This window comes from Nothoprocta perdicaria, unplaced genomic scaffold (genome assembly GCF_003342845.1).
Source record: "Nothoprocta perdicaria isolate Ctin4 unplaced genomic scaffold, notPer1 scaffold_2, whole genome shotgun sequence".
In the NCBI taxonomy this organism is placed as follows: Eukaryota; Metazoa; Chordata; class Aves; order Tinamiformes; family Tinamidae; genus Nothoprocta; species Nothoprocta perdicaria.
In genome coordinates this window covers 6,102,557-6,116,647 of record NW_020455204.1, presented here as the reverse complement: position 1 = coordinate 6,116,647, position 14,091 = coordinate 6,102,557, and the positions used below count along the sequence as shown (strand labels likewise).

The 14,091-nt window shown below is 39.9% G+C and overlaps 1 protein-coding gene across 1 annotated transcript in view; it reads right to left on the bottom strand.

Annotated features, from left to right (window-relative positions):
- The window catches only part of TMEM132D (transmembrane protein 132D), a 198,439-nt gene extending 184,388 nt beyond the window's left edge, over nucleotides 1-14,051 (bottom strand). Inside the window, exon 1 of the mRNA XM_026037716.1 lies at nucleotides 13,606-14,051. Within this exon, the coding sequence (XP_025893501.1) occupies nucleotides 13,606-13,684 (79 nt within the window). The 5' untranslated portion in view covers nucleotides 13,685-14,051. The remainder of the gene's footprint in view (nucleotides 1-13,605) is intronic.
- Between the last annotated feature and the right edge of the window lie 40 nt (nucleotides 14,052-14,091).

Here is a 14,091-nt window from a genome sequence, read left to right as displayed (position 1 = left end):
TAAAATTTCAAATAATCCTGGTCTTTTTATGTACTGGCATCCTACTGTACCAACTCTTTTTGCCTCCTATTTTCAGGCACTTAATTAGTTTCCAGGTTTAAAAAACAACTTCTGAGCAGCTCATTGCATTTCTTCAAAGATCAAACTGAAGAGAAACATGCGGAATAAGAAAAGCAAAATAAACGCTGCGCTTCTTCCTTAGCTTTAAATCAAAGAACTGCTTAAATAAAAGCATCTAACTGGTGGGTATGTGAGATCATTCCCTTTTCTAAACGAAGGGAAATTAAAGGCAGCATTTCAAAGACCTCCTCATCCATTTTCATCACATTATTAATAGTTCCAGATACTGCATCAGCATCCCTAAGCCCCAGCCAAGTTTCTGTCCCTGAGCTGGGAGCTGCTCTAAAGCTTGCGATGGAGTCAAGACCTAGAGTTCCGTGTACAGAGCACGGTGGGGCTGGCAGATATTCAGCTGCACCAATTCCCACTACAAGGGCCCTGGATGGACTTTGCAGAACGCATACACAGTCACATTGAAACCAACTGCAAATACATGCACTTAGAGCTGAAGAAATACASCCTCTAAACTGCTGTATTCATGCAATTTTGTTGTCTTACAAGAAAAAAATTACTAGCATAAGAATAGCTCATTCCTCACGTATCGAGCATATTACATGCTTCCACATTTTGTTTTCATTATGTGAAACAGGCAAGATTAATTAAAAAGGCTGCCGTCAGCCAGAATTAGAAAGCTGGGAGCCCCAAGCAACTCTTTCGAGGATTCACAGTGGTGACAATTGCAGCATACGAGGTGTCCTTCTGCYCAGAGAATGTCATTAGCTATGAAGCTCGCCCTTTCCATTCCCTGAAACAGGCTACTTCAATCTTTTCCATCTGTGTTCTCTGAACYCTTCATTTCCAAGAGGTTCAGACTAATTCAGAGCAGCCAGGGAGGCCAACAAGCTCCCTAGCTCTCTCTCATCCTCGGGGCTACATGCTGCCATCCTGAAAAGAATTTGGAAGTTAGTCTAGGACTGCTTTTCACACAACAAAATTGTTTGAATCCCATCCAAGGAGCACACAGGTGGGATTAAGAATGGGTCAACRACTCAAGCAGCTGTTTGCTCCCATGCTGCTCTAACCATTGCACTATAATAAAATATCAAGGTTGTTTGCAGACRTGGGCTAGAAGCTTGGTGACCTAAGGAGCAAGACAGAACAACTTTAAGAACTGTTATGCCAACACACACTAGTAAGCAACTGCAGCACTCCTTACCTCCTGGTACACACAGACTAATAGCTGTGGCACAGGTGACAGGTTTACRGCTCCCAGATGGCATTTGTCTACCAATGAGTGCATTCTGGCAGCAGRAAAGAAAACAGGGGTCAGAACAGGAAGCCTACACCAGGTCTGACGAGACAAAGACTTACCAATTCAGCTGCAGTTCATCCTGAAGGAAAAAACACACAAGTGACTGAGAACTGGGAGCTGCCTRGGTGACAGGCACACGCGAGAGGTCTCACACAGTAGCAGTCTGTAGTGCTGGGCACAGAGAGCACTAGGCTGGCTCAATTCCACGCCTGTCCAAGGGGACTGCTCATCCTTTTAGGAAGCAGCTCTACCAGCAGCACTGGTGACAGCAGAGAATGACCACAGCTATGTAACCAGGGCCAAAAATAAATCCAAATCTCTTCCTACAAACTTCAGCACATTCCAAATTTTACTGTACTACAACSTCTACAGTCACTTCCACAGAATTTAACTACTTGCCAAATTACTTCAGCTGTAGTGGCAAATGAGGGAGTTTACAAAAACCTCTTGACTCACTCATCACAAGATTCAGCATACAGCTAACTGGCATCCGCTTCAAGTTGAAATATTAAAGCCAGGACAAAGTATATGAACTTGAAGCGTACAAGAGTTTAACTAAGGCAATGAAAAGGGATTTATGGGGAAGAACCAGTGGTATAAGATAACATGTTTGTCCATCTTGCATGACTATTTCATCATCATACGATGCTATGATATTTGTCTAAAAAACATTGCTACCTCATAGTTGGAATTAGCATCATAATAGTAATAACCAATCAACCAAAAATAGCAATYATAAATATCCCAAAGGATCACTGTATAACTTTCACCCCCTTTTGTCTGATTTCTGTCTATYCCATGAACCCGTGGAATATCCACGAACCCACAATATCTAATTTCTGTATTCATACTTCATGCAGAAGAGAATAAAATAGGTTCTGGGAACAGGTTACTGATGGTGCAGTTTGGCACTACGAAAAGCAAGCATAAGTATAGGCTGTAGCCCAAAAAACACACTTTAATTCCCCCATCACTCTTGGCCACAGTCTTGCTCCTCTGCCACATCAGATCTGGTGAGCTCATGCCCTCGTGTTAAGGGTTTCACAAACCCATAGCTTTTGGGTAGCTTCTCTGCTTGTGGGTTAATTTTCCACCAGCATAGGTAGCTAATCCAACTAATCCTGCAACAGCAGAATTACCAGAGCTGGCATCTTAAGAAAAGTCTGCAAAGAAAACACCTCCCACTTCCTCCCAAAGCCACCAAAGAATTAGTTTTCAGCTGAGGAGTTCTGTGGGGCTCATTACTCAATTATATAAATGCCAATGCCACACCAGAAAAAAAAAAAGAGGGATTGCATCAGCCTCAGCTTAGGCCACTTTAACCTGATGAGGAGCTGTATCATCCATCTTCATTTCCAGAGGAATCAGATCCAGTCCGGGAAAGAACAATTACAAATTGTTTCCTTCTAACTGCTTATAGCTTTGTATCAAACATAGCACATACACACACATTATGGTTATGTGAACAAAATCAGAYACCCCAAATAAAAAAACTGCCATTCACATATTGTGCTAGCACAACAACACTCAAATAGAACTTTTTAAATTCCAAAAAAGATCCAAGAATGTTAGAATCATTCTCCATGGCAAAGTTACTAGAAAAATTGTACATTTCAGCTGCAAAGGTGGARCTTGCCTCCAAAAGGATTGTGTTTGCAGAGCACTTAACAGATTTCACTGCAATATAAAGTATAATTTCTTAATTTCAAATTGCATGGTGTATATATAGTATATACCACATAAAGCATCATTTTTGTTATCCATTTTGATGGCTACTTTTCCAGGGCAGAAGTCAGAGTCTGTTGCGAGTTGGGCAATCTACATCAATTGAGAAGGAAGCAAAACCATTTAAATATCACCTTTTAGCAGCAGGACATGCAGAACAGCTGCAAAGTGAAAGAGCTTCCATTATGCAAAAGAAGAAATGCTAAAAAGCCCATTTTTCTACTGGAGGAGCAAGAGTGAGAATTAAGCAGCCAACATGACTAAAAATATTTTACTAAAAACACAAAAAAACTTGTTTTCAATCCACAAAATCACATGTATTGTTTTTCAAAGTAGAATACGAAAATCTAATATAACAAAGGCCTAAAGATAACTGAGCGTCATTCACTGTACTTTCATATGAATGAAATAAAGTACCAACCAATCAAGATGAGATTATGGGGAAAACAAGTAAAAGTCCATGTTGACTTTTACAACTCAATTTTTTTTCCAGAAAAATACACTTGGGCAAAATTGGCATTTATTTACTCCACAGAAAACACAYACACAACATGGATACTTTTATATTTACTTTAGCCCGAAATTAAATTAAGTTGAAATTGTCCCACACTGATGTTCTATTGAGTAAAGGAAGCCAAGGAAAACAGCTCTGCCCACAGGCCCTTCGTTGTGGGCTGGATTGGGCCCTCCCCGTTCAAACTGCTTTAGTTGACACGAGGGCAAAGCTGCAGCCTGACAGGGTAGCACAAGGCCAAGTGTACGTGTTACTTGCCCCCGGGCTATGGTATGAGCACACAGGAGGGTGTCTGAGCACATTAGGCCTCCTGGAACAACGTTAGAGCCAAATCTGGCACTGTCTGGGCAYGTATCATCTGCCTGGAGCAGGTCACACAGCCAAAGCAGATATTCAAATATTCCTTATTATGCAGTCTTTACAATGCCCTTTTTCACTAGTTCTTAGTCTGTAGAGYAGTAGTACACAGTAAACATGGTAAACAAGTTGAACTTTTTTTCCTTTTTGTCATTTAATTTCTGTGATTTTTCTCCATTCACATCCTCAGTCTTAAATTTCTGAGCTCCCAGTTTAGCTTTCCAGTTGTTTTCTGACAGCTCCTACAAGTCAGTAATACTAGCCCAGTGTAATGGATTGAATTGTTATCYGTTTTATTTCATGAGTCCTCCTGTTCACCTCAGTGCTAAAAATAACAGAATTTGCAAGTGGACAGAATGCAATAACAGCAGAGATCTACACCCTTGGACACAATTACTAGAACTGTGGAGGAATACACTTCCCGAGAGAAACATTCATTTAGTCACGGGAGAAGAAAATGAAGAGGTTTGAGAGCACATTTCAGTGGACCAGCTGGATTTAGACTAGGACCAATGCAATAGATCAGCTGCTCCCAAGACAGATGTCAGAAGTATAAAGTATAACTGAACCCGCTACAACACCTCTCTAGGTTCCAAATGAGATTTTGATAGTGCCTGTCTGGCAGAAGAGGATAAAACAAATATGAGAATGTACAGTTTCTCCGGCAAATCAATCAACCTGGCAGAACACATCTGCAAAAAGTCAAAGACCATATCCAAGGATTTCGTGGAGCAGTGCAGCATCACTGCAGGTATGGAGAACAACCCACTGTTGTCAGGATGAATTCACAAATGAGAATGTAGCTATTAGGAAAAAAGTGATAGATATTAGCATTGCACAGTGGGAATCAGAACACCAGAAGTGGTGTCACACCGAACACTCACAATTACTACCTTCACATTTCTGTGGGTTTTACTTTGCCCCTTCAGATTCAGTCTCCCAGTAAACTTCTAGCTACACACTACAGGCCACATGGACTTAAAAATTGGTCTGATATATTTATCAGAGATATCACTGTTACAACAGTCAAGGCCTCTAAGTCCTCACCCCTCCACAGAAAGGCAGATGCAAACAGTAGTTCTGAGAGGGACCTTCAGTTTTAAATTCATGATTCCTGCCTTAGTCTGCCAAAAATCAGATTTGTTAGCACTGCAAATATGCTGCCAAGCTCATCTTCCTCTTCTGAAGCTGCTAAAAAGACGACAGTTGAAAAGACTTTGTGGATCATCCCTTTTATTATTATTTGTGCAATTTGATTATTTGATGAGAACCTCTAATGCACAGAAGGATGATCTAAACATCGTGACTATAAATACTATAGCAAAGGTCTGCTATAAATAGTATTCTCCATTTATAAAATGTTTCTTTTCCAGGGCCTGATATGGGAATGCTCCAAAGCACATGCATAATTCTGATAGGAATAGATGAAAGGAGCATATGACTGCACAGAAATAGAAAGAAAACAAACAAATAAACGCTTCAWCAGTGATTATTGTACCATTACTCTGATCTGTTGCTGCTCAGATAAAGAAATGGAGGAAAAAGTCATGAAAACATACAGGCAATATGTGCTGTATGTATTTTAAGCTACTGTGGCAGAAACAGCAGGGAACAGTTTACAGTAACATCCAAAGTTATSATAGGACAAAGCAGGGGGGAAGTAAAAGAAAACAACAAACAAATATCACAAGAGCAAACTGTAGGGATCACCACTCAAGTATTTACCTTATTTAACAYTTCATTCAATATGCAAATGAAGCATTAACAAACACAGAGGAAAAGGAGCACTAAGATAGCACTCAAAATATCATCCTGCTAGCTAACATTTGGAAAATACCATTTTAATTCTCAGGGGGACTCGTAGTGATATTTTCTTTGTATTTCTTCTAATCTGGGTTTTCATCTATTAAGATGAGTCTGTCTTTTGGACCTCAGAGTTCTGGTGGCTTTCAAAAAAGCAGTGAATCCAGCAAAGTCTACAGGGTTCAAACCCAAGAGCTTAAACTAAAGAGGAAAGGCAGAGAACTAGAATGATTTTCCAAAGGTCACAGAGAGCCAGTGTGTTCCCTGACTCCTAAATTACCCTAGCAAGCCACTGCACAGCCTAGCTTTCATAAAGAGAATTCCAACAAGGGAGATGATTCTGTTTCTGAAAAGGAATAATAATGCCTGCTTAAGAGTGGGATAGAAAATAATGCTTTAAAGGCCATTAAAAAAATAAACTAGAACTATTAGAAAAGCATCTTTTTTATCATTTATATTTATCATTTTCCTATTTTAAAGTCTATCAAAGGGAGATATATCTGCCTTGGCAATATCAAACAGTGAGATAATCCTCAATTTCRCTGGAGAAGCCAGTGATTATGGATAGCTTTTCTGAGATTTTGTTTACTTTTTTTTTTATAGGAGCATGCTGACAGGGCTGTAGTACAGCCTAGCTCAGTGGAAACCTATTAAAATTATTTTAGTGGGCAGATGGTGTCAAAGAGTCAGAAATACATAGCAGAATCCTACTGTGCACATGTGTTCAGTAGGAAAGAAACCATCTCAGACATATCAGACAACTCATGCGGGGGACAGATAAGACCATAAAGATGAGAGCAGGGCTTTGCTAGTCATGATACCTTCTAAATATTTGCCAAACATAAGATGGCAATATATATATGGCAATATATAATATATAAAAAACATCACAGAATAAGAGTACCTTCTATGATAAATCCTGAGTAAGAGGAAGCTACGGAGAATATATCAAACTTGAAAAAGATATAGCTCTTCCTATTATTTTCCAACAAGTTAACTATTCTTTGTCATGAAAGATATATCAGCTCGGAAAGATAAAAATAATATTTTGAGAAGTGTCCACTAACTTTTGGGTGCCCCCCACCCCTCCTTTTTTTCCCCCTCACATCCTTACTTATGGGACTTGTGAGCAAGTTCTCTAAGCAAGGTTCCTAAGAATAGAAGCATATGAAGAGATGTTTGGAAAYAGCAGCCTTGCTGTTACATCCCAGAAGATGACAAAGTTATTGTAGTAATAAGTTAGGCACTAGCACACTAGTAYGTTATGATACTCTCCCTTTGCATATTTCCTTTTTTCCGGCTCAAGGGGAATTTCTAGGTGTGCCTGCTTGAGCAGGAAGGTTGGACTAGATGATCTGTAGAGGTCCCTTCCAACCTTAAATATTCTGAAATATTCTGAATAGATTTAGTTTACATTTGCAAGTCTATTTAGTTTATCAAACTAAACTGGTGGTTACCTACCTGTCATACTTAGTACATGTGACCTTTTCACATATTTGATACATAAGAAAGTTAYGTTAGAGACACCTGCTTCCTTCAACAGTGACTCAAAATTTAGTCAACTGAAACACCTCCCCAGGAAAACTTCACAACACTCTGTGTTGCTAAGATCAATGTAGGAACTTAAAATGCGGCACTATTAATAAATAAAATTTTGACCAAGTATGTCACAGGGTGTTGATTTGATTTCTTTGTTGCTTTCAGAAAACAAAGAAACAAACAAAAAAAAGAATACAAGATGAAGGGATAAGACACACAAGTTGTCTCCCAAGGCTGTCTTTTACTCAAAGAACCAAAGATGAATTACTGGTCAATGGTGACACATTGATGAGTATTTGGCTCTGTGCAGCAGACAACCAAAGCTTGCCAATGTCCTCCCACTGCCAAAGAGATTCCTTCGGACATTTTCTTMCTCTTACATGATCCTGCAGGAATTTGCTATATATAAAAACAACAAAACTGCCCAATGTGTATTACCTAATTAAAGTTATCCACATAAAATTGATTACATTAAGACAGTGATATGAGCCTTAAAAGCATAAATATAGAGTTTGATTGTAGATGCATTTTAATCATCTCTGCTCCCTTTCCTTGAAGGGTATAGAATGAGTCATTTTCGAGTCATGATGGCTCAGCAGAATATGGAAGATATACATACACACACAGTCCTGGGAATGTAAAAACTGTCCACCACCCTCTCTGGGTACAGCAGAAGACTTATGTTGACTGACGTTACAATATAGGTACCATAAGCAGACTATTCTACCTTACTTCACTGAAGGACTACTCAGCATTGATTTAAGTGAATGTGTGTTGAAGTGCAGCACAAATACTCACACCATCAGCTACRGCATTTGAAGTATCGAGGCAATAACAAAGAATTCAGATAAATTCTGTACTGATAAGTACAGATAAATTACCACAGTTAGTTTTACTGGAGTAAAACTAGCCCTTTTAAAGGCAAGCGTTAGATAACTCTTTGGAAAGAGCCAGGCCATCTCATACAATGTTGGTTGCAAACAGACCTGTGTAACAAATTGCATTTGGGATGCACTCTGAAAGCTCCCTTGTTGCTTCTATTTCCTGCCTTTGTTTCTCCTAGCTTGCGCACACAAGGTTTCTGGCATTGCTTTCACAACATCATTCAGACATTGGATGAACCATGGCAAGGAGGCCACAGGCTGAGAAATACAGCACCAGAAAACTCTGTACCAGAAACTCTACCCTGAGTTAAAGCTTACTAATAACAGTGAAAACCTGTAATTACTTTAGTGAGCTCTGGATCACACCCACTGTGAATCCACAGACCAACCTAACATCTTAGATCACTCTGCTGAGATATAGCCCTCTATAGTCCCTCTAAGTCAAGTTTAAGTAACATTACTAAAGTAGGAAGGGGAATTTYGCATGCTTACTGCACAGGCTGTACCTTCTTGGAGGATGAAGGCTTTCAACCCATTAGCTCTATGGGGCTGTCAGACCAACACCTTACCTTTGAATTAAGTCTATTAAATAGAAGAAATCAAGGACATGAAGTCATCAAACCTCATTCTGCAGTTAATTTCCCACCCATAGAAGACCGCGGAATAGCCCAACATCCTCAAATATGTACTTTAAGTCTGCTCGTAATAATTAGTGTTATCTAAATGTCTCTGAACTCTTTAAAACCCACTTCATTTTGAACTGTCATTAATAATGCAGCAGGCAATATTACAAAGACTAGTGAAAAATCAAGTAATTTAATGTAACACTTTATAAAACTAAACCTGCGATGAATCTCAGATGCCTCTTCAGCTGCTCTGCAATCAATCTGTCTGGAGTCATGTTTATGTATCCTAGGACTACTGATAGACTGCCACTACACTTGGCATCCACAGCAACTTCAGGACCTTGATTTAATGCAAATATGGCATGAAGAATCAGATTATCTTTTGATTCTGTCTTTTATTAAATAAAACTGATCTTTATTGAGTCAAGCCACTTATATTAATATCTAAGACATTSGTTGGTGTCACAGAGCCCACCAGTCCCATGGAACTAATAAAAGAAATGACAGAAGTAAAARATGAGAACATTGCAGGGAAATATTAGAAACCAAATCATATTAAGCCACTATTGCAGCTGACAAATAAAAYGCAGTAGAACTTATCAGTTTGAACTGAACTTACTATTTTTGCTGAAAGAAGGCATGTCCACTTCTCCCAGAAGTGCACTGTGCCAAGAAGCAGGGCAAAAATCAGAAGGGCAACTCAGTTTCCTCTTTCTCATACCATGCCTCAAAAGACTGTAGTTTATATGCTATTGGGGCAGGGAAGAGAAATTCTGGTTTTGTAAAAGAACTTGAGTCCAAAACTAGAAAGACTTCATTTACCTTTTGCAGTAGTAAGCTAACCTTTAGATTTCTGCACTTAAGCAAATGCTATAGGAGAAACCTCTTAGCTGACCACAGCTCTACTTCCTGCTCATCTAAGTCGTGACCATTTCAGACCAGCATGCAGCAAATCCTCCAGGCCCATCAGTTGTACAGCTAGAGCAACAGGTGGCTGTGATGAGCCCATCACCATAATTAGTGTCAACAGCACGACTCTGAGAAAAAGAATGTGTCCCTTATCAGCACAAYAGAAGTCTGTCAACATGAATTGAAATTCAATTCTGAACTCCTGTCTAGTCACCACCAAGGGAGAGAAAAAGATATAAATCMAACAGAGCAGTCTGAGTTCAACCCCACTGTCCATCACTAATAAAACACTATCCATGTTCCCCAGTAGCAATCCAAAAATAAACAAGCAGTGAAATACAAGTACACTGAACTCAGCATTTCATATTCCACATTTCTATTAAGTTCACGGCACACTCCAGTGTCAGGGGGACCACTGCACTAATTGGTCTTCAGAACTGAATTGCAGCCTTTCAGGATGGGGAGCTCTTTGTTGAGATCCACCACCCCACTGAAACCAGCAGATGCACGAGGGGGATTCGGAGAAGGAACAGGGCTTCCTGCACAATTCACAAAGCCACAGCCCACTGAATTCTTAAGAGCAATGTTTAAGTAATTAATATGGATAGAATGACATACTCTGATAGAAAGTATCATCAGGGAATCAATAACATAGTTCTCTTTGGCCATTGAGGAACAAAATCCTCTACAATCCAGTGGAAATCAAGGGGGTTCAAAGAATCCCATAACATGAAYATCCCAAATTAATCAGGAATGTATTCAATCCAAACAAACAGATTCTTCAATACCGTAACCAGAACAAAGCATTTTGTTTTCTGGGAGACTTTCCCCACACACACACACTTTCCTATACTAGGAGATTAGCATCACTGAGAATGGAGTACCCACTTCTCTTGCCTGTGGGAAACACAAGGTAATCCTGTCTAACACAATTGCCAAGCCTTTACATTTATAAAGGCTGAGGGGAAAAAGAAAATCAGACCACATAGCTGCTGTTCTGAGATCTCATTAGAAAGCAACCTGCAGGAATATTTCAGCCTAGGATGACAGAGAACATGGGATGCTTGGTACAATGCAGGCAGAAAAAGTCACAATAATTTTCTCTTGTTTTCTTACTGTCAAGACCTGAAATTTGAAATGATTTTTTAATTATCTGATAACAAAAGATCCAGCATGGAAGGTTCCTCAATCTGAATTCAATAGAGATATACTTCATATATCCCAAAACTGGGCAGTATCTTTCAGGAGATGCTCAGCTCATTAGGGGCTTGTGCCCAGCATGGTATGTAGTGTTAAAAGGACTGAAGTTTATTCTACCTTCACTGAAACCAATGAGAGTTTCCCCCTAAAAACAGGGAACAAATCACCTCCATTACTGAGCCTATTATATTTGTCTGTGCACCCAAACAGAAGCTGGGCTGAGTTATTTAATTGAAGGTTTCTGATGAATTTTTCATCTTTTGTATGTCAAATAACAAAATGCCCAACTGATTGAGGGAAAAAAAATTGGCTTTGCTGGACTGAGTCAAGAAAATTCAAGAAAAATCCGAGATGAAGCCAAGGCTGTGAAATGCAACTCCCTATTAACAACATATCACTTTATAATCCATGCCTTCCTATGTGTATACATATGTATATCTACACACACACAGTATAATTCTGATATTTTAATATATTGTACAGTCATATCATCAGTCACCAATTGTTCTGTAAAGAACATGAAAGCCCTTATGAAAAACAACAYTTCACCTCTCAGGCTAGAACTATTTTCCCCATTTACAAGATAAAAACCAAGCAAAACTGCAGTAATATTCTGAYGTTCTGAGCGTTATTACCTGGAAGATTAGGAAAGTACACAGCGAGCAGGTACGTTGCCATGGCTCTGAGTAATCAGCAGCAAGCCTGCATACAATAGAGAGCTGATTCCTGCTGCACGCTGAAAGATTGCATCTCTTTAGGAAAACTTTGTCATCATGACATAAAGGAAAGTTTTTCTATTAGCAACAGAAAGGCAGCAAACAAAAAAATATACTCAGTAGCAGTAATCAAGACTTTTTGGGTTTCATCATCTTACGGGGAAGAAATAARTCAACATTTTGCATTAACTAGTCARTGCTGTAGGTGTCTGGAACACTGTGGTCTCTCCAGAGCACAATGCAGCCTCGTAGTGTGAGCAGAGCCYGTTATCAAGTGTGGCACTAGACAGTTACCTTGAAGATAGATAGCTGCATTGGTGAACAGCAGACTCCCAGCAATCATGCAGTGGGATATTGTGGAGTACAAAATAAATGGCACAAACAATTTCAGTAGTTCTAATGGGATCTTATGTATCTGATTGAAAGATCTAATTGCTGAATAAACATTACACACTGAAGAACTCAATTCTACTTATACTTCAATCTTTCAGTATATTTACAATCTCACACACAGTTAATGCAGTACTATCAATGCAAATCAAAAAAACTCCAAAAAACKGAGATGAAAAAGTTTATACTTTTACTGTATTGTTAGCTGATCTAAAGTACCAGTGTCACTTATAATAAAATACATTTTTATAGCCTAGCTGGTAATCAGGCTATACCCAGGCTACTGGTGTGCAAAGTGAATGAAGTAATCTTTTTAAAACACTCAATCTCCCAGTCCTTGCTGGTAATGCATTTCCATTTGCAACTTCAAACTGTACTTATGCAGGCACCGCATTAAGGTAACATTTCGGGAGACTTACAATTTTCTCCCTTTCTTTCTCATCCCTTTTAAAGAAAGAAGGATGAAAAGGGAACTCGACAATAGGAACCACTTAAAAAACCCACACAAGTGTTTATTCTGTCCTCAGGGGGTAGGCTCAGTTTAGAYACAAAGTAGTTAAAGATAATTGGCTTTCGGGGAAGAAAAAACCRCACACACACACACCCCCAACCACACACACACCATCCTATCTTGAAGGAAAAGGTGCTCTAAAACAGCAACCTGCCTATAAACAGAACTCTGTATATTTGCAAAATTATAGATTAAATGCATATGCTCCTATTCCTCACTGAAGAAGAAACACATGGAAGCTTTAAATTTATCATTCCTGCCAAAATATAGCTGTGAGGCACAAGGTCTTTTTGGAGAGAGTATATTTCTCATAACTTGCATCATGCAAGTATAGTAGAATTGCCTACATTAAGGATTATAAAAATGCATTTACCTTTTGGGCGAGACCATGAATGAAAACTTAAAGTCTGTGGGAGAATTTAAACAACACAGAAACATTGTCTCTGTGCTGGCTTTCTCATCCGTGCTGTAAATGCATACGAGGGCAGCACGAAGATACCACYGAGGAGTTGTCTGAAGTCATCTGTCAGAACATCCAAACTCTGTGCAGCATGCAGAAATATCTGACACAGTGGCTTAACATCTCATCAGAGCTTTTAAAGATTTCAACAAGCCCATATTCGCCTGGTCCAGTAAGACAGKCCCAGTCTGAGACACAGGATTTTTCATTCGAAGAATTACATAGGAAACAAAGATAGGCAGCTAACTCCAACAGCTAATTTCTAATTTCTAAATAATAAAACCTTTCACAATCCAAGAGCTGAGACTTCCACAACCATCTACTGCAGGATCCACAATAAGATATCTTATAACAAACATCTCTATAAATAGCTAGACTATTTGTAAAACTCAACCAAACAAAATCCTCCCATCCAGGATTTCCGTCTGGATGTCTTTGCTTTTGACTCACACACAAGTCCCCCCCAGGTCTTTCGGTTACAAATTGCAGGAATCAACATCCGAAGTACCACCAGAGCCAGGGGGACAGAGGGGCCGTATGCAAAACAAGCAGGAAACAGGGATCAAAGGAACAGACACAGAGAGGAGATTAAGCCTTACCTTTGGAAAAAACTGCTGCCAGGCTCAAGAGGAGAGGTGACAAGAGATGCCCCATATTGTTAAGCCCCGAAGTGCCCATACCAGGCTCTGGCAAGGAGTCAGGGCTCAGTTTCACACACTTTGCAGTCAAAGTAAAAACCGGTCAGCTGGAGAGGCTGCATTTTCAGCAAAAGGTCATCTGGGAAGCGCAAGAAGCATCCGCTTCGAGGAGAGCACTTATTTCTCCAGCTTCAACCCGCCCTCTTCCTCCCTCTCATCTTCAAAGCAGGCGATGCTGTGGAAGAAAAGCCGCTCTCTGTGCTCAAGCAGCGCACAGAAAACTATTCTCATCGTAGCCCCGTCCCGAACCCCAAGTTTCTCTTTAGGGGATGCTGAGCAGCGCGGGCACCATCCGGAGGGACACGGCTGGCGAAGTTCCCTGCTTCTCCATTCACTTGTTCCACTTCGCGCAAGGGAGCGAAGGGGCGAGCGCGGCTCCCCCGCGGG